We start from the raw sequence: 27215 nt of genomic DNA on the forward strand, positions 1-27215 counted from the left end.
GTCAATAATGTTGCAGCACCATGTGCTTTCTGTTATTCACTCTCACGCTGTGTTGACTGTTCACTGATACCACATCACCAGTGTATTTGTTCACAGCAGAAAAAAGAATTTCACACATACATACTTCCAGTGAAATGGAAAAGGACCTTACAGAAATACTGCAGAGGACACACAGCTGGTCTTCCTGGCCGCTGTTGAAACTTATTTTCTCACTTCACTGCAAAAACGCAAAATCTTACCAAGATTATTTGTCTTATTTCAAGTCAAAAATGGCTTATTCCTCGTCAAAATATCTCATTACACTTAAAATAAGACAGGATCACCTCAAAAGTAACTTGTTTTTAGACAAATGTCTCTTGTTTCAAGTGAAAATTTGCTTGAAACAAGTGAAAATGTGCTTGTTTCATTGGCAAAATTTGTTTCTTGTTTCTAGCTAATTTTCACTTATTTCAAGTGAATTTTCACTTTTTCCACTGGCAAATTTTGCCAATGAAACAAGCAAATTTTCACTTGTTTCAAGTTAATTTTCATTTGAAACAAGTGAGAATTGTCTAAAAACAAGTTACTTCTGAGGTGATCATGTCTTATTTTAAGTGTAATGAGCTATTTTGACTAGAAATTAGACATACTAGACATTTTTGACTTGAAATAAGACAAATAATCTTGGTAAGATTTTGCGTTTTTGCAGTGTTGATATTTAAAATTTGGCTTTGACATTTCTTTAAGGCTAAGCTTTTTTCCATACACTTAGGAGTGTGAGCAATAAGTTTTAAGTGTGCCACATGGCTGTCAGATCTGTAATCCTTTGTTGATCAAAAGCATACTGATTTATTATGCAGTTGTTACTGGCTGTACAGTTCGAGTGTGAACATCAGCCTTATCAGTGAAGATATTAAAACACTTACAATAACACAGCCTTAGGAAGGAAAAAAAGACAGCCTGTTACAGGATGAAAATGTAAAAAATGGCTTGTCGGTTAAAGTGCTGTTTAAAGGACTTTAACCAAGATAATGCAGCGCTTTAGATCATTTACAGTAACTGCTAAATCCTTTCAAGGTGTTTAATGTAGTTGTTTTATGTTCACTGAGCATAAATGCCTCAAGATTACTGCACAGGATTATCACAGTGGTCCTTACATTAGCTATTCATGGGATTCATGAGAATGTCTTTCCAGCGTTTAGCCTAAATAAAGATGCTTGGATTTATGAAAAAATAAACCTAAATATAAGTCATCCTGCACTTATGCATTGGGCGGCCTGATACTGAGTCTGCTGTCTGACCCCCCACCCTCCCACCGGACAGACAGGAAACTGGCACTCCTCTCTGGGAGTCTGCAGCACTGGACTTTTTACCCCCCACTTCTTTACCATCTAATTTGCATGTAGGAGGAACAGATTTTCCTCTGTGATGGTGCAGCAGCAGTTTTTTTAGCGCCATAAAATCAGGTTTGACTGGATTGTTTGTATACTGCAGTGCAGCGAAGGCTCAAAAGTGCTGTTTCAGATGTTAAAACCAGCATTTAAACATAGTTTTTTCAATCTAGTAATTTGGCTTATGAGTCACCATTCTATGTTTTTGTCTATTTTTGATTTGGCAACCAAGGTTACAACACTTAGAGTGATTTCATTTCCAGTTTTAACAAAATAGCAGTTCCTATTCCTTGACAAAAGGTTTCAGGTGAATCCCAGTTGTTTTAGACAGTATATGACTTTTATTCAATACTGTGGCATGAGTGCAGTATCTGGAACTCGGTGTCAGTGCATTTAATCACAAATTGGGACAAATAAGGGTCTATAGCAAAATGACCCCACAACATAACAAACAAAAACAAAAAAAAAAGTCACTTGTGTGGCCTAATATATTTGTACTTTACAAAACAAAACAAATGTCTTATGCAGTCTGTAGCCTGGTATCACTTAAGGTTAATTTAATAGATACTATTCTAGAGTTAGCACCACAACTTACCATAAAAGTGTACAGATATAATGGCACATGTAGCACTCAGTATCATAGTAGTCCTGCTCTTCAGTGATCACACTCACTTCCAGGTCACTGGCAGTGTAATTGCGCTAAACACAATTATATTCCACAGGGAAAGGACATTAGTAAATAGTAATAATAAATCCACAGATGTGAACAAAGGGCCATATGCCAGTGTACTGCAGAGCAGATATGACCAGTGACAGGTTCATGCATTTACCCTGAGATGAAGACTTAAACCATAATACTTCTTTGGCAGGTGCTTTATAAAGCACTCAATAAAATCCATTTCCATCGTGTTCTCGGAGAGTTGCTTTTCCGTGGACTTATGGATGTCAATACCCTGCGTGCTGTGCACAACAGCCACACCGTCAGACAGAGGACTCGTTGTGAAACACTTTAGCTTTGATGGTCCTGAGGTTGAACTGCAGGTTGGAGCTGGTTTCTGACTGCAAGGCCTCGGAGAACTTGACATCATATGAACGGTTGGCCTGAGACTTCCTCTTGATCGAGTTCTGGATGGTCTCAGAGGTGAAGTAGTAGACAATCGGGTCAAAGCAGCAGTTTGACACAGCAATGCACAGCGCTATGGGGTAGATTGTTCGGACCACCGACTCCACAAAGCAGCCTTTCAAGGTGTCAGTGCGGACCAAAGCGTAGAAAACCAAATTGACATTGTATGGGATGAAGCAGAAACAAAAAATGGAGAGATGCACTATGATCATGCGCAGGATCTTTGTTTTGTTGAGCTTTCCCCCGCGGCTGATGGTCTGGGGTTGACGCAAGGTCTGCAACACCATCACAGAGCACACCACATTGAGCAGCAGGGGGATGAGAAACCCCACCGTCTCTATGAAGATCACCACCTTTGACAGGTGAGACTTCCACTGGTTAGTGGAGAAGTTCTCAAAGCAGAACCTTGCTGTCCTGTTGTTGTTGGCCGTGGTGGCCTCCAGCTTAAACCCCGTGGGGAGACTCCCGGACAGCACCAGCACCCACACCGCCGCGCACACGATCTTAGCATTGCGTTTGGTCCTCAGCGTCCTTGAGCGCAGCGGATGCACGATGGCCAAGAAGCGGTCCACGCTTATGCAGGTGAGGAAGAGCATGCTGCCGTACATGTTGGTGTAGAACAGCGAGACGGAGAGCTTGCAGAGCACGCTGCCGAAGGGCCAGTTCTGGTTGATGAAGTAGAAAACCCTCAAGGGGAGCGTGAAGACGAACAGCAGGTCGGACACCACCAGGTTCATCATGTAGGTCGTGGTCTCGTTCCTCAGCTTCAGGGTGCAGGTGAAAATGTACATGGCCGCCACGTTGGTGATCAGCCCCACCACAAACACAATGCTGAAGACAATGCTGTACAGCGGGTACTTGAACCCATCGTTCTTGGTGCAGTTCTTGCCCTCCAACAATGAGGTCACGTTTTCAGCCCATCGCAGGGTGACATTGTCCGCGGGGAGGGTGGTATTGTACATTTTTGGGGGGAATGAGGGGCGTCTGTCAAGTAACAATAATATAATGAAAGGATTACCCTGCACAATGAATGAATCCACCATGAACGGTCAGTGGAGCACAAAGCAGTCCTCATACAAGATGCATGGAAAGCCTGAAGGACACTGCCATCTGAGATTTGGGGGCCAAAGGTTTCACTCCAACTCAGCCATTCGTGTTAGTGAGGGTTGTGCACGGTCAGCATGTTTCCCTTCTACATTTTTTTTTTTTTTTGATGTATCCCTGAGCTATTTTGAGGGTTACCTCATGGTTAAAGGACCCCTCCCAAAGGACAGAGTACCAGGCTTGAGCGTCCTCCCCTCCCCCTGCCCTGTCCCGACCACCCTGCGCTCCACAAGTTGCAGGCTGAGCTCTACTTACTCAGATAATCAGTCACAGAAAACGTCAATCCTTCTCAATCAAGTCCACAATCATGAGTGGTTAAATCCACAGAGGGAAAGATGACATATCCAGATGGGAAACCACTTTGGAGAGTTCTTCATGACAAAAGTCTTTCTTTTGTTAGGGCTTAATCCACTTCACCCCTGTGGAGTTTTTTTTTTTGTGTCCATTTCCAGTTAAAAAGCAGTCCGGTCTTGTGTTTCCTCAGTTGTCATCAGCTCCGTTGGTATCAGAGGTTCTTCATCACAAACCACCGGGAGTTCTCCCCCCCTAGAGTCTTGCCTCAGTGCTCTGCCTGTGCGTGACAATGTGTGTGTGTGTTTCAGTGTTTCTCTTCAGGGTCTGTTTCCTGCAGGCCCCCCTCCACTCTCCAGCCTCTCGTCTTTCACCCTGACTGACTCGTTCAGTGTCTGCTTCGCTCTCATTCGCCCGCTTGCCTCTGCCTCTGTCAGCCTCGGGGGTTTTGTTCAGCAATAATCCAGGTAAGGAAACACAGAGTGAGCTGCTACTTCTCCTTTGTGCCGGTACCACGGACAGTTTTTGTACTCTGAGTGGAGGGGAGAGCAGTTACGGCAAACTCCTCCCACTGCTGGCCTCACAACTCCTCCTTCCCCTTTGTTTGCTCTTACAGTTAAAGGAGGAATCAACCCAAATTTCAATGCACTGTGAGGGAATTTCTAAAGGCATGAATTAGTTAGAATGCTGTCAGTGGATTTTCCATTTTTTAGTTTTCTGAGGCTACTGCTTGTATTACTTCATAATTAGTAAAACAGCTATAATGTGAAAGCTTTGTTTTGTCCAGTGAATCTCTTTAGGGTTTAGTGACTATCTAACAGCTTTAAAATGGAGCTTACCGCCATTGCTGAGTTTATTTAAAAACTAGTTTGGAAGTTTAAATATTTGAATAGGTGCCTTTTTGCTAACACTCATGGTTCCTGAATGAAAAAAAAAAAAAAGTAGGTAACACTTTACAATAAGAGTACAACAATTAACGTTAGTTAATGCCATACTAAACATTAAGTAACAGGTAATAAACATTAAGTAACAGTTAACTAACCGTTAACTAATGTGTCTAAGAATCATGTACTAATGCTGTTCATGCTAAGGTATTAATTTAAAGGTTATTTAAGGGTTATTGTAGATATTATTAACATTAGTAAATGCCATAATAATCATTAACTAACAGTTAATTAACCATTACGGCATTAACTAACGTAAACTAACGTTAATTGTTGTACTCTTATTGTAAAGTGTTACCAAAAAGTATGGATGTATGTATGTGTTTTTTATGAACTATCACAACTTTGTTTTATTCACAGTCACAGAAAAATAGATCATAACCTGTGATGGTTAATGTATCTTCACATGTGTGTCTTTCTGTGAAAAAATATCAACATTCTGTGGAGCCATTTCAAAATACATGAAGTCACCATATATTAAGTATAAATGCATCATGTCTAGAATCGTGTTGTTGTTCTTTGCTTTTTTTTTTTTTTAAATCATACCATCACTCGTATCACAGAAAATTATGACTTGTATTTTCAATTTGTTATTTTACAGAGTAAAATAATTTCTCAAATATGTACACTCAAACATGAAAAACAGAAAGAGGAAACTAATGGCAACTGACCACAGAGAATTCATTGGAATGGATTGATTGCGTGACAAAGTGACACATTACAGATCTGTGGTTAATGTTAAAAAAACAACAACCTCAGACTTCCTTTGCTTTCTACTTCTACTTCTAGTATGATAGTGATCTGTGCTTCAACAAATATATGGCAAGAATGATGTCTTAAAATAGTAAATCATAGCTTTTCATGCGGATAAATGTCGGTGGATACCATACAACAGTGATTCAATCAAAAGCCATTTGCCACTGTGCCCTGCTGGACCGGCGGCGGTGGGTTTTACGTTTATGGAAGAATCTACAACAGTTTATTTGGCAATAATATGAGAAGATGCAGTCTTCACGGGGTGTTTGGCCGGTGCAAAACAACAAGGATACTGAGAATCACGCGAGTTTTCACTTGAAGCTGATTTTGGTTTCATTTCCTCTTCAAACAACGAGGTGTGAAAAACAGACGATCGGGCGTCTAAGAAGTTCACTTTGACCCTTTGACCCTTATCAGCTGATTGTCTCCATCAGTCTGGGGAGGCGGGGAGGGGGGTGTAAAAAAAATTAACTGACTGTCCTCTTGTTGTTTCACAGTCTGTGTGGCCTGCTGCTCTGTTAAAGGAGAAACGTGTTTTTTTTTTTTTTTTTTTTTTCGCAAGGGGACATTGGAAATGAGACAGAATAAAGAGCTTTCTCTATTCAACAGTTCCTCAGCTGCCCTTGTCAGTCTAGTCCCACAGTTCTCCCAGCGCGCTGTGAGACCAGCATTCAGCGTCACTCTTAATAGAAACTCTCCACTTGGCAGTCTGTAAAGACATTGGAGCCTTTGTTACTGAATGAAGTAGCTTAGGAGGCAGGAATGTGGAGTTTATAAATAATTAGTCTCAGACAACTTGAAAGTACTTCCAATTCTTGATCGGTAGTGTGCTGAGTGAATACAGTAAGTCACTTCTTATTTTGTCATATGGGAAGTAAACGACATGGTTGCGTTTCCCGTAAACCAGCAGCTGCCAGGCAACACTGGCAAATCAGACAAGTGTAGTCATGCAAAGCCAATCCACCGCAGTTCATATTTGAATACAGCCATGCAACGATAAGAACTGGTTCAGCTGTCTTTTATGGATGTAATAACATTTCAGCATTTAGCACTGACTCCAATGTAATTAGCATAATCTGTCTCAGCAACATGACACTGCTATTCCAAATCGGGCTCCTTTTAACATCACAAGGCAACCAAAAATACCATCGCCAAATGAGGGAAAATCTGACGGAGAATCAAAGAGACAGTGGGTGTTTTATGGCAAATGTGCCTCTCTCTTTGTCCGTGCCCAGCAAAATAAACACCATCAAGGCCACGGCGAAATGTTCGAGAAACAGAGACAAAAGAACAAAAAACGTGCGCTGTTGTCTTTTGCTCACAGAATGCTTCCATCCAGCACATAAAAACAAGCTCTTCACATGCAAGTATGTGGTGACTAAACACAAACACACAGTCAAAATCCCTGGACAGTTAAATTTCTCACAATGCCAGGAAACTGTCAGGCACCTCCAAGGCCAAGACAGAGGGCTTTTAAACACAAAGGCAAAATGCACACGACGGGCAGCATGTGACATAACGCTGCTGTATCACCAGCATCGGTGCAAAATAATACTCTTTTACATCAGCACATATTTTATCTACCACTGTGGCATGAAAAATGAACAGCTCAAGTGCAAACAGCTGAATAACAGCTGCACTGCAAAAACAAAATCAAAATCTTACCAAGAATATTTCTCATTTCAAGTCAAAATGTCTTATTTCTCGTCAAAATATCTCATTACACTTGAAATAAGACATGATCACCTAAGAAATAACTTGTTTTTAGACAATTTTCACTTGTTTCAAGCTAATTTTCACTTGTTTCAAGTGACTTTTCACTTGAAACAAGTGAAAATCGTCTAAAAACAAGTTACTTCTGAGGTGATCATGTCTCAGTTTAAGTGTTATGAGATACTTTGACTAGAAATAAGACATTTTGACTTGAAATAAGACAAATAATCTTGGTAAGATTTTGAGTTTTTGCAGTGTGTCTAACTTGGCAAAATGAAATTAGCAAAGGGGCCTCTGCTCACTCTCCCATGTTCACCTTGGCAACAGTGACTGCACAAATATTCTGTTGGCGTCAACAAACAAAACAACACACACAAAAAAAATTAAAAAGAGGCTAAAACCAAGCAGAGCTTACAGAGAAGAACTGCTGAAGAACCACAGAGCCTCAGTGAAATAGACAAGTGGGCCTGTACAAGCCTGAGAATATACATCAAAATATTGTCCAAGCTGACATCTGTGAATATGATATGCTTTACCCAAGTGTTTATTATAGTCACAAAGAAAATGAGCTTCTCATTGCTGAAACACACTTGGCTGAAATAATTATGGTGGAGAAAAAAAATTCCAGAGAAAAGGACAAAAGGAACGAGATTTCTCCAACACAGTCGCTGTGTGGTGAGTCTTGCAGACTTGTTGTAACAGACGGTTCAAATTCATGCCAACACCGTCCTTAACATGCAGCTTCAGGGTGAAAATTGCACAACAACATAGAGAAATTACTTCATTACTTTTGCTTCGTCATTTCATGTCCGGACAAAGTGATTCTTGGTATGATAAATATCGTTTCGCAGAATCCGTGGGTCTGATTGAAAAATGAAAAGTAAAAGCTGAATACAAGAAGTATTTACTGCTGTGTACCTTAGCAGGGCAGCATGCTCCCCCAACACGCACACTGTCTTATCAACTGAAAGCTTTTGGCTGCTTTGAAAAACAAATTCACCCCCCCCCTTCCTCACCTCCGCCCTTTCTAATCCCTCTCCCTCCCCCACCGCCACGACTGACTGCATCTGTATTATAAAAGCCCTAAGCTTTAACTGTACCTCTCCGACCCAACTCCAACCTTTCCTTACTAAATCCACCTCCTTAACCGTCTCCCCCCCCCCACCCCGGGGCCCCCCAGTTTGCAACTTGCAACTCCTTTCACTCAAGAGCAGGAAGCTGACGGGCCGCCCGAGTAACACAACAGCAGGAAAGTTGCTCAACTGCGCCGAGTCATCATCGAAATCATCTTCACATCTGCCGCCGGTCTGCTTCCGGAGATTTCAGCATTACCACCGGCATTCGTTTCCACTGAGGGAAGTCACTATCAAGAACCTGGGCTTAACTCAGAGCAAAAAAATCAACAAAAAATCAACAAAAAATCACTGAGTAAAGATGTATGTATGTATGATGAATCTTGGCACTAAATCTGAATGTCTTGGTTGACTGATGCTGACACATTACGCTGATTCACTAATGCAGAATTGATGGCACAACCCCTGATTGGTCAGCAAGATGGTCTTGCATCACTGACAAGTCTTAATGCTGATTTTTTCAAACAGAAAACAGAAGAGTTTTAGTAAATCTGCACCTACAAGACAGCGATGTTAACACAGCAAAGTTGCCAATGTGTAACTTAAAGCAATGCTCCTTTTCCCGGCTTACTCAGACTGAGACATACCATTTTCACCTGTGGACGTCCAGGTGGTCCGTATTTGAAACACACCTCTTGGAATGGGACGTCTTAGTCGAAGTTAGGTGGTGGAACGTAACGACTGAACACATTTATAAAGCCGTCTATTGCAGTGATCTGCATACCACTGAAGGTACAGGAGGATCCGGCGCAAATTAAATTCCAAGACGTGAATTTCAGATCCACATGACACACTGAGGAAATAAAACAGCCTCAGAGTTCCTGTAAGGTTTATTTTTTCACTTTGATGGAGACAGGCTGATGACTCAAAATGCCACCATGGGAACCAAAGCACTGGATGTACAGAGGTGAAAATGGTATTGAAGATTTTTTGTCTCAGTCTGGGTAAGTGGGGAAAGAGTTTTTTTTTTTTTTTTTCTTTCTCCAAAATGTTTGGGGTATTCCTTAAATCAACACTTAGCTAGGATTTACAACCAGAAAATCAGCTTCCATTATTGCCCCGGAGCCATGTCAGCTCCACGAGCAGACAAACAAACCTCCCGTCAACGTCTTGGCAACCGCAAATTAAGTGCAACTGAAAAATGAACTCTTGGGAGCACTGGAAATTTTTCGGATGCATTGGGTGCAGGACAAAGTGAAACAGGACTTCACACACACAGCTCAGTAACAGTAGACATGTAAGAGACAGAGAGTGGTGCCACTGATAGGGATGATAAGTTGCGTCCTGCACATCAACCGTTAACAGGAAACAGTGTGTGAGTGGCAGCTGTGCAAACAGAACTAGGTTAGTGGGGAGATTGGTTTACCTATGCCAGTGCACAGGTACTGATAAACAGCTCAGTGAGCCAGTCCACAGTACTGTGTGTGTGTGGGTGTGTGCACTGCAAAAACTCAAAATCTTACCAAGATTATTTGTCTTATTTCAAGTCAAAAATGTCTTATTTCTAGTCAAAATATCTCATTACACTTAAAATAAGACAAGATCACCTCAGAAGTAACTTGTTTTTAGACAACTGTCTCTTGTTTCAAGTGAAAATTTGCTTGAAACAAGTGAAAATTTGCTTGTTTCATTGGCAAAATTTGTTTCTTGTTTCTAGCTAATTTTCACTTATTTCAAGTGAATTTTCACTTTTTCCACTGGCAAATTTTGCCAATGAAACAAGCAAATTTTCACTTGTTTCAAGTGAATTTTCACTTGAAACAAGTGAAAATTGTCTAAAAACAATTTACTTCTGAGGTGATCATGTCTTATTTTAAGTGTAATGAGATATTTTGACTAGAAATAAGACATTTTTGACTTGAAATAAGACAAATAATCTTGGTAAGATTTTGCGTTTTTGCAGTGTGTGTGTGTGTGGTGCACAAAATGTTACACGAGAACCGCTTCCTGTTGGGTAGCATGTACCACAAACACTCATCGAAATGGCTTCCTTTTTTTTTTAAATTACCTCTGCATATTTTGAGTATTGATTTATAACCTCATCCACTCTTAACGCTGTCATTCTGACTGAAAAAAAAAATGAAACCCTTCATGTTATCACTCTTCCCCTCACCTGCACTTGTATAAATATGGAAAAACTGTGTCATGTGTGTAAGTGGACTAACCCACTGAGCAAAGTCTTAAATTGAGCTCTTTTCGACACAAAAGCAGCATGGACAGGGTCATCCGGTTTCCTGGTACCAACGGCGGACAGAGAATGACTGGAATTTAAAAAGCCAGCCTGTCATTCCCACTCCACTGCAAAGCTGGCTTCAAATGACCTGAGCCAAGTTCACATCATCGATATGCTGATGTGGATATTTGAATGGAATCTACAATCTACGGACGAACATGTTCTTCTCTAGGCTCAAATAGATATTGGACGGTTTTAGCATCTGTCACTGTTTATTTGCTTGTTTCACATGCTAATCTAAGTGATGTCAATGTTACACTCCGGGGACAAAAACAAGCACTGCAGCATACCGGAGTAGCTGCTGTTTGGTGGCTGAACGGCGTTTCTGAGAGAACACAATTATTTGACTAGTTTCACTGATACTGAAGGACGAAAGTGGGAAAAGGAATCTCAAATATACTAATATTCTGACTTGTGGTGAAACAGGATGTGGTGTTTATTATAGTCTGCGTGGCTCCAAAGCACCAGTGTGGCAAGCAGCCAGCCACAGAGAAAACACACGCTGGTTGAGAGCAAAGCCAGGGCAAAACACTTAGAACAGCAGAAGGTAAAAAAAGATGAAGGGCAGCTCTCCTCTCAGAAACCTCCAACTTCACCCACATACAAGCATCAAACGTAGATGTTGCTCGTTTATTCTGAGCCCAGACTACTGCCACTCCTCAAAGCACAAAACATTATAAATCGAGACCAAGAACTCTGAGCTGACTTAGGGGAACTACTCGTTTTGGGGGAAAACTTTTTTTTTAATTGCATTTTTTGTTACTATGCAGCGATGCCACATGCCAGTTCACACCGGCAGCTCATTGTGGCTCAGTCCTTTCAACAGTGGTTGCAGCCACACTTCTTCATTTTCAGAGTAAAACTGCTGCCACATGCTGCAGTTTCCCCTATTGAGTTATCTGTGTGTATGGCTCAGTTATGTTTGAGTGAGTGACCAAAGATCTTGGCCCTGTACAGCAGTATCATGTAGAAACACAAAGAAAGACCCTTAAAGGTGCAATGACTGTCTTTGTTTGTTTGTTTTAATAAGATTATACTGGTGCACATCACACCATACCTAAATAAATAAATGAATAAAAAAATAAAGTCTGGGGCTTGGCCTTGAGATTTTAGTGTCTCAGTTACTGAATTACTGACTCCAAATCCATTATAGATAATCGATAGAGAATCTGCACTGAGACAAAATACTCTCCATGCACCAGCAAGAGAGACGTGTGTTGGGGTGGGGGCAGGAGGAAAAAAAAAAAAAAAAAAAAAATCATTACCACTATAGCCATCAATGTGTAACATTTCATGCAGTATTTTGAATGTAACGAGTGTAACTGAATGTAAAGTATTAAAAAATGTTTAAATCATAAATATTGCTCAAGGTCCACTGTGTTAAAGCTGCATATTATGAAGATAAAACCGACTAAAGTCTCAAAGTACACAGGAATACTCTGCAGGCCTAACGTATAGTGCTTTGTGTACTGTGGTCCATGAAGTGTTCAAGTACAACACACTGCCCCCCTATGGCCTTTGGTTGCTAATGGCAACACTCTGGTCCTCAGTCATGGTGTGTTGACATGATATAAAAACATGTATAACCTTCAATAATTTACAAATATGAAATTATCTGAGGAAATTTTCTTTACGCTAAGCAGGTCACATAAATAAACCATCAAAGAGGCAGTCGCTGCTTTGATGCATCTTTAGACTGTCAAACGTTATCAATGGCAGCGTCAGTACCCGGTAGCATATTCCATACAAACTGAGAACAGAGGCAACTTTTAATAATTAGCAAAAACGTACACAAAACAATAATACAATTGGCTTGTTAAAGTAAAAGCATTTTTGTTACGTTCTATTAGTGGGATACAGGTGAAATCTTGTTCTAACAGCATTAGACCTGGTGGTCCCTTATGAACATTGGGCAATATTGAACAAATTCACTTGGCAATTATACAGGATAAATATGTGCACTAATTACCACAGGGTGCTAAAAGGGGAGCTATACAGTTGTACATTTACCAAAAAAAAAAAAAAAAAAAAAAAAAAGGGTTTTATTACTATCGCAGAAAAAAAAAAACTGTAAACAGTCAATTTGCAAGGAAACAACTGCAAAATCAGTTGCATTTGTTCTAGAGTGTAACATTACAGGCAGGATATATAATCAGGACAATGCGCTTGTGTAATCTTCCCATTATAAACAAGACAGACATCTTTTCCAGCTGCACAGAGGGTTAATAAGAAAACACAGGTAAACATGCAGCAGGACGTCCTTATCTCTCCTTAAGTATGGTTGAAGACCGGCTGCACCTTCTCCTATCAGCCTGCTGACTGTGGCTAAAAACACAGCCTTCTGTCAAACAGTGCAAATGTTAGTCAATACAAAAATCACCCAGTATCCCCAAGACGGGATGGCAAGGCAAAAAAAAAAAAAAAAAAAAACACTACAAAATAAAGTGGAAAACACTAACACTTAACACGTAGCAATAAAAAACAAGACAGCATGATTGGTCAGGTGAAACATTTAACTGTTCAATAAAAATAAGTAAAACATAAGTACATTATGTTGCAGCTTTCTAAAGCAACTAAACAGCTTGCATTCTTTGCTTTTTAAATACTAATTCTCAGTCTAGAAAATCTGACATTAAAGGCGTCAATGAAAAGCAGCATCAAGTGAAGGGTCAACTCATGGCTTGCCTATTTGTCACTAATCACTCTCTCCAGCTAACTAGTCAGTCACATTATATGACAGCACAATACACATCCATCAAGTTCTACCTTACACAAATAGGGCAGTGTGATACAAATCACTTCTACCTCAACATCCACACCTTTAGGTTGCGACTGATTAAACTGATTGTGCAGCATTTTCAGGCATCCTGTCACCCAGAACCTGTCCCGTTCGTGTGAGATAAGCCCTGCACCCCGACAGTCGTCATGTTATGATTACGTAAGCTTAATGAAACCCATTCTGGAAACAAATCAGACACTGAATAAGCCACACATTTTGTCAGTTATATAGACTGTAATGATAGAAAGACTACAGCTGTGGCATGTGTTGCCTTCCTATTTGGTCTCTTTGTGTTCTGCACTTGTGCCTGGTCATGCATCCCCATTATTTCTGCCCTAACCAATCACTTTGTTTGGGCTAGATTCAGGGCAAAGTAACACTTGAAAATCAGTGGAAGGTGAAACCTTAATTCATACCGTGTCTCTTGTGTTTACACCCCCAGCAACAAGGCTTGGTGTTTACTTTGGTCTTGGGTTGACTGCTGGGACCTCTGTGGGCCCTTAAAGCGTCAGACGCTCCCATACCCTTACGGCGAGAACTCATTGCTACTGCTGCACTGCAGTCAATTTTTGAAGGCCCCGTAGCGGCTAGCTTTGTTAATGAAGTTCTTCAGCAGGTCATGGTCCATGTCTGCAAAGGCCTGGGTCTGCGTGACAGCTGTTAGGTGGTTGACACAAAATTTGAAGCAGAACTCCTCCAGGTCCTAAAAATGAAGAGTGCTGGCTGGTCAATGCTGAGGAGTACAACAGAGAGTGCACTGACTTGCAGGAACAAGAGCTACTGAGGAAGGCCCTTATCACAATGATGTTTGACAGCATGTCAGGGGCTATAAGCTTACCCGCGCCTCATACTTGACAGCAGCAGAAAGCAAAGTAATGGCGTTCTCCTCGGAGATGCCTCTCTTGATCGTTTCCTGGCACAGCCTCTTCAGCCTCGTCTCTCTGTAGTATGTAGCCAAGTCTAGCAACCCTGCGCTCCCCAGGACCAAACAACACACAGGTCAGTGCATTCAGGTTTTTCTTCCCCACAGACTTGTTTGAATGTTTTCTAATGCTTGGTGTGTCAAGGACTGCCGTCTGTGACTGGGCTTACCAATAGCATCCTCTGGTGGCAGGTTAATGGTGTCTGTGTACAGGTATTCCAGGAAGGCTCGGTACACGAGATATGAGAACTGGTGGATTTCTATGGACTCCTCATCCGTTTCGTTCAGCAGCGCACGGAAATGCTCACACCTGCATGGAGGTGAAAAGAGTCCAACCATTTCCATTACTTTCATGCATATTCGCACATCTGGACACAATTTCTGTAAATTTGCTCTGATGATATGAATAGCTTGCACATCTGTTTCCACCTGTAAATCTGCCAGTGAGGATGGTAAATCTGAATTTTCTGATTTGCTTTGTTTTAACATGTTTGGTTGTAGCAGCTGATTTATTGTCATCAGTACTCGCTATTTGCCCCAATTTAGATCAATCTGATTATTCTTTCTAAATATGGCTAAAAAATGCCACTTATTGTATAAATGCATTCATTTATTCAGAGTCACAGACGTGAGGATTTACAGTGCATTCAGAAAATATTCAGACCCCCTTCACTTTTTTCACTTTTGTTATGTTGCAGCCTGATGCTACAACCGTTTAAATTCATTTTTTTTTTGACATAAGTATTCAGACCCTTTACTCAGTTCTTAGTTGAAACACCTTTAGCAGCAACTACAGCCTTGATTCTTTGTGGGTATGACGCAACAAGCTCTGCACATCTGGATTGGGGGATTTTCTTTCTTTCTTTTTTTTTTTTTTTTTTAAAAGGTCTAACCTAGGATGTACTCATCCTCAGATCACAATATATTTTTTGTGGAAAACGAGAAGGCATCTTCTGTCAACGTTTAAAGCTCAAATATTTTTTAATATTTGTCAAAGCCCATTTTATTGCACCTTGGATGTTTGGGCACATTATCAAATTCCCATTGCTGCTGAGGTTGATAGCACCCATCCTCTGTTACCTCAAAATGCTGCCCCTGTATCTCCTCTCCAGGCATGTCTGACAAACAATTGATTATTCATTCCCTCAGCACATCTGAAAAGTATCATTTGCATCGGATCATGCCAAAGTAGGCATTTTGCTCTGTTGCTTATTTATGTAAGTGTGCGTGTGGACCTCAGACAGCCTGGCTCCTTCCTTCTGACAATGCAGAAGAGCAAAAGACTTGAGTGCGGATATTGTATGTCCAAAGTGTGGCTATAAAAAGAAACGGGAAACAATAGGTTTGTCTTTGCTTCCTCATGACATTAACAGGAAAGACGAGGAAACGGTATCTACCAGATGGAGCTTAAATTTACTGTAAGCTGCATACTGCATATACATTAAATTCACCAGTACAGCTGTAGAAAGATAGCTGAGCATGTTCACTGTCATTTGACTATAGGGGGGTGCACAATTAATTGTAGATATTTATAAGTCAGGTTTTATTTTTCCATGAGTAATAATTGTGTAATCTGGTTATGTGTTTGTTATTTTTCCCCATTTCACTGAAAGCCCTGATATGGTGTAATAAGTGTCTTCATTGCGCGTGACTGACCACAAGCTCTGAATGCTTAACACACACCCATGTGATGAAAATGAAAATTAAGATGGAGAAGCAGGCAGCACTAGTGGGAAGGAAACAAACAAAACCTTACATACCATCTATGAAAAAATATGTTTAGAGATACTTTGTTTTGAAGTATGTGATGGCAAAGGGGAAAAAAATACAGCTAACTGCACCCCAAAGTAATAAAGGAGTGATTATTATATGAATTTTGTAAATAAGCATCACATTTGGAGTGAGGCAGTAAGAGTTGAAAACAGGACATTTTAGCTACTGCTACAATAAGTAAACTTCATTCAAAGAGAAAAATCTAACATCAAAACTGCAATAAACTGATCTCCTAAAATGACACAAATAATTTTGATCAAAATATTTGATGAAACAATGTTGTTGTTTTTTGCCACGATCATACATTGGTTTTCTGTACCTGATTTTGAGCAGGGCTTTGTGAACATGAATGCATTTGCCGTCGACCAAGAACTTCAGGTCTGAAATCTCCGGACTGTCAAACTCTCTCTTCAGTGACTGGGCCACAGTCAGGTAGTCATCTCCATCTGGCGTATGAGAAGAAGGACCAGTTTTATTTAAACAAGCAAATGAACATATAAATAAAACTTTCTATTAATGCAAAATAAGGCTTGTCTTTGTTATTATATGAGGTCTGAGTTATGTGAATCTATTTTAGTCATGAAATCAACAGCTTCACCTTGGTAAGTGTTTAAATATCAAATTGTATGTCTTGTTTACTGATAGGTAAACATTAACAAGTATATCTAAACTTAACTCCAACTTAAACTTTGAAACAGTATTTTTTGTGTGGAGGGTGTGAATGTGTGTGTGGGGTGGGATCATTGCACTACCAAGTTATCAAGAGCCACCAGATAAAAGTTTTGTTATCGGCCGTCAGAGAATTATATCCAGAAAGGTCATTAGATGATTAGTGGATATTAACTTGTGCAAATAGTTTCATCATTTAGTTGATAACTGGGGTGATTTTTAAATACCAAAGCAGACAAATTATTACCTGAAAACCTACCTAAAGAACAAGAAAATGGTTTGAATCCTGATGTGACAACATTAGCCTCTCGTAATGGCAAATTCCTCAAAAATGAGATTATTTTTTTCATCTAGACAGTGAACACTGCCCCAGATTGTACATACTCGGGTCCCCTGCTTAATGCCAAATAATAAATGTGTGTCCCATGTACCCGTTGGTGCTGGCCTCTCTCTAGTGGTCGCCAGTGAAATTCAGAATTAATTTGAGAATTTTATTAATCACAGCGCAATCTAATATATTCTTGCACCAGACTACATTTCCAAGTAGCTAGGCTCTGATTTCACACCAACTCCAACTTTAGAGGGCCCTTAGGTCCTCCAAGTTGGAATCTTGATTATAAATCGAGGCTGGCCAAGCTTTTCGCCATAGGGGCTCACAAGCTCTCGGCCAGCCTTTCATGAAGTGCTGAAGCTGAAACATGTCAAAGCTTTTAAATCTCGACTCAACACTAAATTTGCAGAGATATTTCTAATAATGGGTGGTGCTTTTTACCAGCTAAAATTCTTTGTGTTTAAAATGATCAACATTAATTTTGAACAATTTTGAACAATTACTATTTACATTGATGGTTTGTTGTCCCTTGCATTTTATACATTTTTTTATTTTACTATTTTAGTTTCTTGATATTATGTTTAATGAGGCTGCCCTAATATCACGGGTGTCAAACTGCTGTCATTGTAAAGGGTGATGGGAGTAAAAAAAAAAATGCATGTCATGTCTTTTAGCAAACAAAGTCTTTATCAGGATGCCATTTGCTGTACCAAACTGAATTTCAAAGGATCTCAAAGATGGGCTTTTAACTCAAGCAGTGTTAGTTCGGTAAGACTGAATGTAACCCATTCCAATCTATGCAGACAGGAAGCCTAGTTTCCTGTTTATTTCTTATACAACTTCCAGGCATTTTTACTCGTGACACACAGATCTGCACACTCTGCATAGCATGACTCCATGAATCCAGTCTGTCAGGGAGCAAGGGGACAACGTCCTATTGCTAATAAATTCCTTAATTATGAGCAAAAATGTCTCGTTTTCAAAATATGCCACACTTACACACCATACAAAACGCTTACCCACTGTAAGGAGGTGCCATGTGACTGCTGGCGTGGCGAAGCAGGCAAACACATCATCTGTGCTGCTAAAATGGGTGAGGTGAGGGCTGGCTACCGCCTGGCCTCGACACTGACCCCACATCAAAACCTGGCCACTCTGTGTCTTGGCAGCAGATGTGTGGCTGGTGTGACAGGCAGCAACCTCCACCATCCTAGAGAAGTAAATAAAAAAAATAAATAACTAAACAAATGAACAAGTAAAAACACCCACAAACTCATTTTTGTCTGGATGAAAGACTTCTGATTTCAAATTCCAAAGTGCTACTTAGGGCCCACTCACATTGGCAAGTTTGAGCCCGTATCGTGCTAAAGCCAAAATCCCCCCCTCCCCAGTCCCCGGCTGGCCTGCACTAACATTACCTTTTTCCCAAACGCGCCCAAGCACGATTGCCCTCGGTGTACACGTCATCACGTTGAAATACGACAACAACAGGCATGGCCCGACGTCATTATAAATCAATGTAGTTCAAATACATCATGTCTTCCTTTTAACTAAAAAACGTTTTTGGTCCTTTTAATCAGACATGGGATGTTTATTTACCTTGACAGTTTCAGAGGTAACTTCCTCCTTCTTCAGAAAGGTCCAACTGACAGCCGGAGCGGCACCTGTCAGATCCGGCAGACCGGGTGACCGGGTGGCCGCACACCGCGCGGTGCCGCGGCCAGTGCCGGCCGGTGCCGACGCGGTGCCGGCCAGCACCAGGTCTGCCGGATCGCCGCACACAGACTGCTGTACTTACATTATAAACCGACTTTTGTTTATACGCGGTTGCAGCAGCACAACGGACAATGACACAGACAACATGGTTGATTATTGATTGCGCAACGCGGCCATTCACCGGTAATCGCGCTACGCACATTAAATAATTTTGCAGAGGCAGGAGGAAAGTTGCATGATTTACATCCGCGCACTGCGTGCGTGACCGTGCATGTGCTCATGTACGCGCCCGTACCGTGCAGAAGCACACCCCTTCCAACCGTTCCAGAGCAGGGGAAGTGTGCTGTATTCAAGCACAATACGGAGCGATCACACTGGTCAAAGAATCCGGATTTTAAGGGCAATCGTGCTTGGGCGCGGATCAAACTTGCCAGTGTGAGTGGCCTCTTAGCTACAACTTTGTTACACAGACTGTGAAGTGCCAATAAAGAATGGACTGCAAAGCACAATAACTATAATGAACAAATGGGAGATCTGCACGATGAACACTACTTCAGTTTATTCATACATTTTTAGATTTAACAACCTGTTGACAAAAGCTAAATGCATACCAGGGCAGTAATTCCACTGCTGACTACGACACATTTAGCCACTAAACAAATCCATCTCTCAGGACCGTGTGATGTCGACCTCAATGACCTGTTTGTGGTGGCAGAGAAGTGTCACAGCTAATTTTGGCCAGAGGTAGAGATGAACTACTAACCTCTCCTTGTCTGTGTTTATTAGGGTGGGAAGAGCTTGGTTACTCTTGTTGCCGGTTCCCAACTGCCCGTATGAGTTGGCGCCCCAAGCGTAAACAAACCCCTCATCTGTAAGTGCCAGTGTATGTGCATATCCACAGGCAACCTGCATATTCAAGAAAGAAAATGAGTATTCTTCACATGCACGGCAGCATAGCTTTTGAAGATTTATCTCCCACAAGGCTCTCACCTGGACGATGTTGACGCCTTGGAGAGCAGCGATTCTGCACGGAGTTTGCTGATTGCCGTTGTTGCCCAAACCTAGCTGCCCATTGCAGTTGTAACCCCAACCATAGATCTACAAACAGAAAAACAATTTGGCTAAGACTGTAGCACATCTACGCACTTCCTCAACGATGTACATGTTAGTCGTGCAAGGGTTTATGGGATACCTAGCAATGCAAACCAAGCCTGCAGTGCAAACTTAAGGAGTGGGACGAAACTTTACGTTCAGTTAACTTTATGCAAATAAAGGTGCTGTCCAAAGCACAGTTTCCAGGGGATAAAATGATCATCACTGTTTCACACATCCCTAAAAATATAACCCATGTCTTCCCACACAGAAGAAAACGGTGAAATGCTGCGTGGTGCAGGATGGCAGAAATTGCTATACCTGTGTTAAAAAATTTAAAGTATTTTAAATAAATTTTGTATAATGTGAAAGACAGCCAACATGTAAATTATTTCAAGTCCATGTAAAACTGTATGATGCAAACCGTTCTCTACAAGGTTTCTTCTAATATGGGATATGCTCCCCATCAATATCAGACAGACTAAAAGTAGATTTAACTAAAGCAAACACTGATCAATCTCTTTTAAGTATTTTCTTGTCTCAGAATTTTTGATTGTCTTTTGTTTGCTTTTTGCTGTTGCATATTTAACATTTTCATTTATGTAGAGTTATTTTATCTATTTATTGATCTTGACATTAGGCTTCTTTTTGTCTTTTTTGTGTGATTGATACAGCGAGATTTTAATTATTGCTTATTGTTTTTATTGTTGCTGTTTCTGCGTGGACCCCAGGCAGATCAACAACCACGTTCTGGAAGCTAATGGGGAAATAAATTGCAACTGACTGGGTTTTACCAAGTTACAAGATGCAACTCATTACCTGACTGCCGACTACACACCCACAAGCAAGGAATAAGGCAAAGTGGATGGGGCCATGCTGTTCACCAACTTCTCAGGAGGTTTTGTCAACTCATCTCCAAAGATACGTATCACTGTTTGCCCGTCAACTTATGACCTGGTACAGACACTGATTTACTGAATCAAGTTAAAAATCTCCAGATTAGCATAACCCATTACCTCTCCATTGTCCAATACGGCCATAGAGCAGAGCTGACCGCAGGCTATGTTAACCACCACTTTGTTCTGTAGACAGCTGCTGACCCGCCGTGGTGTGGGCTGGTTGGCAGTAGACCCTGAACCTACTTGGCCTGAATTGTTGTAACCCCATGCATACACCTGGGGAAAGAAATAAAATGTTGAACGTTCCATGAAATACACAAATTAACCAGCCAGAGGACGAGTCTACGTGAGGACAGCTTACCTCTCCATCAGTTGTGAGAGCAATAGTGTGGTGGGAGCCACAGGCCACCTCCGTCACTCTCTTGCTGAGGAGGTTGGTGGAGACCAGGGCAGGGGTCAGTCCATGGTTGGTGGTCCCGTTACCCAGTTGGCTGTAGCCATTGTGGCCCCAAGCAAACACCTCACCATCTACGCAGAGCAACAGGCAAACTTTTATCCGTGTTGTTACAGTGGTTAATATTTTATGGGCAGATAAGAAACAAATTTAAAAACGAAGTACAGTGGGAGCTCAGCACTACCCTCACATTATAATATGACAACAAATCTAAACATTAAAAAGCTACATCGATTAAAAGGACAGTACTAACAACATCCTGTCTACTTTTTGATGCAATATTCTGCTGTTAGTTTACCTGCAGTGGCGATAACCACATGTGGTCCTGTTCCATAGCTGAGGGATACAATCTTCTTTCCACACAGCACATCAATCCTGCGGGGCTCGATAGTGCTTTGAAGATCTCCGAGCCCTAAGCAGCCGCTGCAGTTGGTGCCCAGAGCAAAGACCTGCAAATGAGACCAAATATCACTGCGAAAATGATACTGATACTAATAACGAGGGTGGTTCGATTGTGATAATGCTCACTGATACATACTAACACCTCAGTCAACACTGAATGTTTACTGAGGTTTATATGCTGAAAATGTTTATGCTTTCTGCAAATATTTACACTGATTGTAACGGAAGAAGCTGCAACAACAGCAAGTGAATAAAGTTATTTTTCCGTTTCATTTTCTCCAATATTCCATCTCCTAATGTCCACTAATATTGCAACATGTTCCAAAAAACAGGAAAACTCCTGGAAATCCTGGAAAACTGATGTTTTAAGCGGTTGATTCATCATCTATCACACAATAATGTCATGCATTTTTGAACAATCTCCTTCCATCATATAAAACCTACAACTTCATAGTCGGAGGGTTTCATCAACTCATCCATTTCAACAACAAAGCTGATGGGGATGCTGGGGGAAAACCAACCATCCACGAAACTGGAATTTCAACCTGCCATTTTGTTCATCCACATTTGCTATGATCCATCCTGCCTGCTTCTGAATGATTCCTCGCCCACTGTGTCGGATCCCAATCACTGGTTTTACAAACTGTTAAAATGTTTTCTACATTGCGATTTCAAAGTAATTTCACCACTGAATTAAATTAGGCTTGCACCAAAACCACAACCTCTTGTGTCATGGTGCTATTTTCAGTTCAGTTCAGCAAGCAAACTAATAGCTGTGGAGACACGCCAGGCTGAACAGAACACACCCCAGCCATTGAGGTGACATCAACCAGAATAAATTTGTTTCAAAGCCACAATGTACAGTACCATAACACAGGATAATTGGTTGAGCCACAAAGACAAACGAATGAATAAGTGGGCAGAGACTAGGCCTGCACTACACTGTCCAGCTGGATCAAAACAGAGCTTGCACAGCACAGGTATTAGGCCTACCTGGCTAAAGATAGCCTCATTCTATCTGCTTATCCCTGTGTCTGGAACAGCACCCTGTATATATATCTGCGAGTGGGAGTATTTGAGCGATTTCCCAAACACTTCTACATCCTAAATCTATTCAAAGAGATAATTATTGCAATATTTTTTAAATTAAATTAAATCTACCAGGCACTTTCTTTCAATCCGACTTGACGTCAGTGATAGGATTAAAGCCCAAGCGTTACCTCATCGTTAACTGTGACATAGAGGGCTTCGTTTGCAGCACTGCCAAAGACACAAGCCTGGCGGATAAGCCGTAGTTCCTCAGGAGGCAGGAGCGCAAACACTGGCCACTTCCCCACGTCCAGCATACTACTTAGCTGTATTAAAAAAAAAAAAACAGGAAAAAACACATCCAAATCCAAGTAAATATAGGTTGTTTGTAGATTCTCATTAAAAATGTTTGCTATATCAGAGCAAATAGCTTGGCAAATATAAACTAGGCCTATATTTAGTGTCAATTTGAATCTAGCCAATTATATACCTTTCCTGTACACTTACAACTGATTGGTAAACACCTCTCTTCTCCTCCACATAGTTTCTATCAACTGCCTTCAATAGATTTTTGTTGCTGAAAATACCCCATTTTTCATTTTTCATTCCACATTACCAATTAGAAATACAGAGACTGAAAGATAGCAATATTCATGTGAGAAAATATGTCTGGAACTGAGTCACTGTCACCTTGACCTGACTTTTACTTTTTTTTTTTTTTTTTTTTTTGGCCAGTAATACAAAGTTTAGTTTGCACAGTGATAGTTTCAGGGGTGGTATGTGACAAAAATATCAATTTTACAGACTCTTTTGAAATTTTCCTTGATCAAAATATGCCTAGATAGATAGATAGATAGATAGATAGATACTTTATTCATCCCGCAGGAAATTCACATTTTTTTCAGCAGTATCCACAGATTACAGATTAAGTAAATTAAAAAAATAGAAATAAAGAATAAGATCTAAGTACAACAGAATAAGATCTGAGTACAACAGAATAACCTAAGTACAACCCAGTGTGCAAAAAGCAATGTGCAACAAAAAACAAAACAAAAAAAACATGGGTGTATAAAATGTGCATAGAGGTAGGTCAATGTGCAAATTTAGAAGAAATATACAGTATACACATGATAAATAGCAGTAAGCAATATAAACACTATAAACAAGGATTATAAATTATAAACAAGCCTAAACCATCTGTTCTGTTCTGTTCTTTTTTTTTTTTTGTGCACATGCATGACTCTCCAAACACATGCTGTTTCTGCAACCCCCCCCAAAAAACTGCAGCTAACGTTAAGTGACTTGCAAACAAAACCATAACAGATTTAGCTAGCATGGCTCCTGCCCCAATGCCCCCCTCTGTGCAAACACACCACGGCTGTATGTCCACGGTGAGTTTCAAAATCCGAAGTTGACAGGAAAAATAACTTCTTTAAGTTGGGGAGCGACCAAAAAGACAGAAAAAAAACGTGACCGTAAACGCACCCGGAGTGTGTTGTTGTGTCAAGCTAATAACGGAGCTGTGGCTAGTTACCTTTACCCTGCTAACTAACGCCAACGAGAACTAACAAGCCAATTTGCTGGGTAACGTTACGTTTTATTGAATTAAGTGAAAATGTAATGTTAATACTACATTATTATTGACGTTAACACTACACTGCTGCGTTCACGGTCGAGCCGTTAACGTTACCTTGCCGTTGTTCTACTAATCGTCAGCGACGTTGTTGTGGAACAGACGCTGCTGCTAGCGATTTCTCTGCCAACATTTTTTGGGTAAAACAAGTTGCTTATGGAGTCGTCGCCGCCATCTAGCCCGAGTCAGTCTTCAGGGGGAACTTGCTGATTGATTGTAGGTGCTGTTGTTATCTTGCTCTTCTTGCTCAGGAAAAGCCTGGCAGCTCGGAAAGGTGGTAACCTGCGCTCCTCTGCTGCTGCGTTACTTCCTGTAATCTGCACTGCAGGGGTCAAGTGGTGCGTTCAGGGGAAGTCGGAGCTGGGAGCTTTCTGTTGTTTACTAATTACAATACGCTCAGAAGACTCCATGGCTACAGACAGTCAGGAGGAAGTGGCCCGGATCTGATTTTTTCATGCTGGTGTGAACAGCCAGGAAAAAAAAAACAAAACATATCTGATTCCCTCAAATCAGAATTCATGTTTCTTTATTGAAACATGAATTATTATTATTATTATTTTTTCAGTTTTTTGCACATTGCTTTTTGCACACTGGGTTGGGTACTCAGATCTTATTCTGTTGTACTTAGATCTTATTCTTTATTTATTTATTTTTTTTTTAATCTTTTTTTTATTTTATTTAATCTGTAATCTGTGGATACTGCTAAAAAACTGCGAATTTCCTGCGGGATGAATAAAGTATCTATCTATCTATCTATCTTTTTTCCCATGAGCATGCTCACATCACTGTCAGAGCATCTATTTTAATTATTATATTGTGTGACTATTATTATTATTATTATTATTCTGTGACTGTCAGCAGTGGGGGACAAAATAAAACATGGAGGATCGCAGCAACGACAGTAGGTTATAAAATTTAACAGAAATATGAAAAGATGCCTCAATCTAAGCTCTTTTTTGCCTTCTTGCCCCCAGCCTGAACACCGAACAGACTGCCACCACACCACTGTTACCACAGCAAACAACTCACCGCTATTTTATTCATAGTGATGATGGACTGTGTCAATGATATTTTTTGTATTTGCCTATATGCATGTTGTAAATGTGAACATGTTGGCTCACAGCAGAGATCTGTTGTCACTGATGTCAGATACAGGTCACATACAAAGATCTGAGAAAATAAAAAAAATCAGCATTGGGTCATTTTCAGCTGCTGTGTGAACACGGTCTATGACAGCTGGTTTGATGACAACATCATTAATTAGCGCCACTCATTATAATGTATTTAAATCAAGTGGATAAATAGAAGGCTGCCTTACTCAGTAATCCACCCACAGTACAGACTATTTCCTCTATTTTGACAGATCCAAGCTATCACACAAGTCCCCAAAAGACATCAACAAGCACCGTGTTCCACCTCATGTATGGCATCATGTCTGCCATGAACCGCCTTGGCTTTCAGAGGGAGGCCGAACAAGATTGTAACAACAATGAGACTGAGCCGAAAGCCTTTGAAGTGGATCCTGTATCCGGAGTAGAGTGGGACCACACTGAATGAATGAAACATTGGCCAACAGAGAGACGATGGCTACAAAACACAAGCATTGCTAGGAGATCGAGGAGGAGCAGGAAATGCCAGTCTACCAGGAGTGGTATGCCCGTTACTAAATAACAAGGGCTTTCTTGCAAGAGCAAAACGCTTAGTGAGAGAAAGATGATCTCAAAGAGAAAGAGCATCGTAGCTGAGGAAAATAACTTTCAACCGAGAGAAACAGCTTTTCCACCAAAAGGAGGAGTGTTTCCGCAAAGAGGAAGAGTGGCTCCACTGAGAGGAAGAACATCTCCTCACAGAGGGAGAGAGGTTTTCCACCAAAAAAAACGGAAGCTGTCCGCCAAGAGAAAGAGGCTGTCTGGTGTGAGATAGAAGATCTTTGCTGAGACAAAGAGGATCTTCTCAAACAGAAAGAATCGCTCTTTCCCAAGCTATTTCCCAAGAGAGAGAGGCTCTGAGCGAGGCAGTCCACCAAGAGGAGGAGCTTCTCTGCCAAGAGAAAGAGGATGTCTGCAGGGAGAAAGAGTCTCTTCTACCATGGAAAGCTTATCTGCCAAGAGAAAGAGGCTGAACCCAGTGACAGTGGACTGACAGAAGAAACATCTTGTCTGCCTGAAAGAGTTCCTGCAGGGAAATTTCCAGTTGAGAAATACAAATTATGCTATAGTCAGTTGTACACAAAGTATAATAGAGTACACACTTCAGCTTTGAAAAAAACCCTTAACATAAAGTCTATATATATATATATATATATATGTATATATATGTGTGTGTGTGTATGTGTGTGTGTGTGTGTGTGTGTGTGTATATATGTGTGTGTGTGTGTGTGTGTGTGTGTGTGTATATATATACATAAACAGTCAAGCTTTAATGCCACAATATTACAAGTTTTTGTCTTTTATTTCTGTGGTCTTTCTTGTGATATCAGACTTCTTAAGTTATAATTAATTTAATTTCAGAGCATGACATAGTTGGTTGTTATCAAATGCTGGTTGTCGTCCATGTGTCTTAGAGGAGGTAGCTTGGAGATTGTGGGGGAAGACGATAGGCAAAAACTCACGTCCACACAACCACTGAAACTCCACAAAGTTCCTTATTTGTTATCACACATCAGTCTAATCAAACCCGGCTGAACAGCTGCTTTGTTATCATACATGAACAAAGCAGAGGACACACGTAGCTTCAACATTACTCCTGAGTTGAGCAGCAAAAGAGAGTAGGAGCTCAACCATCTGCATTGATCCATGGCATGTGCACCGCCCAGCCAACACAATGAGGGCACAAGCCTGTGGCTGATT

General features: G+C 40.8%; 2 protein-coding genes across 3 annotated transcripts; both read right to left on the reverse strand.

Moving 5' to 3' along the window:
* Positions 1-1369: 1369 nt before the first annotated feature.
* On the reverse strand, positions 1370-4421 carry lpar6a (lysophosphatidic acid receptor 6a). Its single transcript, XM_030067714.1, has one exon. The coding sequence runs from the start codon at positions 3534-3536 to the stop codon at positions 2352-2354; it is 1185 nt and encodes a 394-aa protein (XP_029923574.1). The 5' UTR covers positions 3537-4421; the 3' UTR covers positions 1370-2351.
* Positions 4422-12417: 7996 nt separating this feature from the next.
* On the reverse strand, positions 12418-24688 carry rcbtb2 (regulator of chromosome condensation (RCC1) and BTB (POZ) domain containing protein 2). 2 transcript variants are annotated; one of them, XM_030067004.1, is made up of 12 exons: positions 24424-24688; positions 22925-23059; positions 21601-21751; positions 21210-21376; positions 20966-21124; positions 19848-19955; positions 19621-19763; positions 18161-18351; positions 16461-16587; positions 14539-14678; positions 14285-14415; positions 12418-14149 (listed from the first exon to the last, which is right to left on the reverse strand). In XM_030067004.1, the coding sequence occupies exons 2-12, from the start codon at positions 23048-23050 to the stop codon at positions 14009-14011; spliced, it is 1584 nt and encodes a 527-aa protein (XP_029922864.1). In that variant the 5' UTR covers positions 23051-23059; positions 24424-24688; the 3' UTR covers positions 12418-14008. The 2 variants fall into 2 exon arrangements, with proteins under 2 accessions (XP_029922864.1, XP_029922863.1); XM_030067003.1 differs by having other exon boundaries at positions 19621-19955.
* Between the last annotated feature and the right edge of the window lie 2527 nt (positions 24689-27215).

The sequence above is a fragment of the Myripristis murdjan genome, chromosome 13 (genome assembly GCF_902150065.1).
Source record: "Myripristis murdjan chromosome 13, fMyrMur1.1, whole genome shotgun sequence".
In the NCBI taxonomy this organism is placed as follows: domain Eukaryota; kingdom Metazoa; phylum Chordata; class Actinopteri; order Holocentriformes; family Holocentridae; genus Myripristis; species Myripristis murdjan.

Coding starts and splice junctions, on each gene's coding strand:
- rcbtb2 (XM_030067003.1), bottom strand. CDS start 23,050: ATGCTGGACGTGGGGAAGTGGCCAGTGTTTGCGCTCCTGCCTCCTGAG. Junction 19,956..20,965: donor CCGTATTGGACAATGGAGAG/GTAATGGGTTAT, acceptor TTCTGTTTGTAG/ATCTATGGTTGGGGTTACAA. Junction 14,416..14,538: donor GCCACCAGAGGATGCTATTG/GTAAGCCCAGTC, acceptor TGGGGAGCGCAG/GGTTGCTAGACTTGGCTACA.
- lpar6a (XM_030067714.1), bottom strand. CDS start 3,536: ATGGTGGATTCATTCATTGTGCAGGGTAATCCTTTCATTATATTATTG.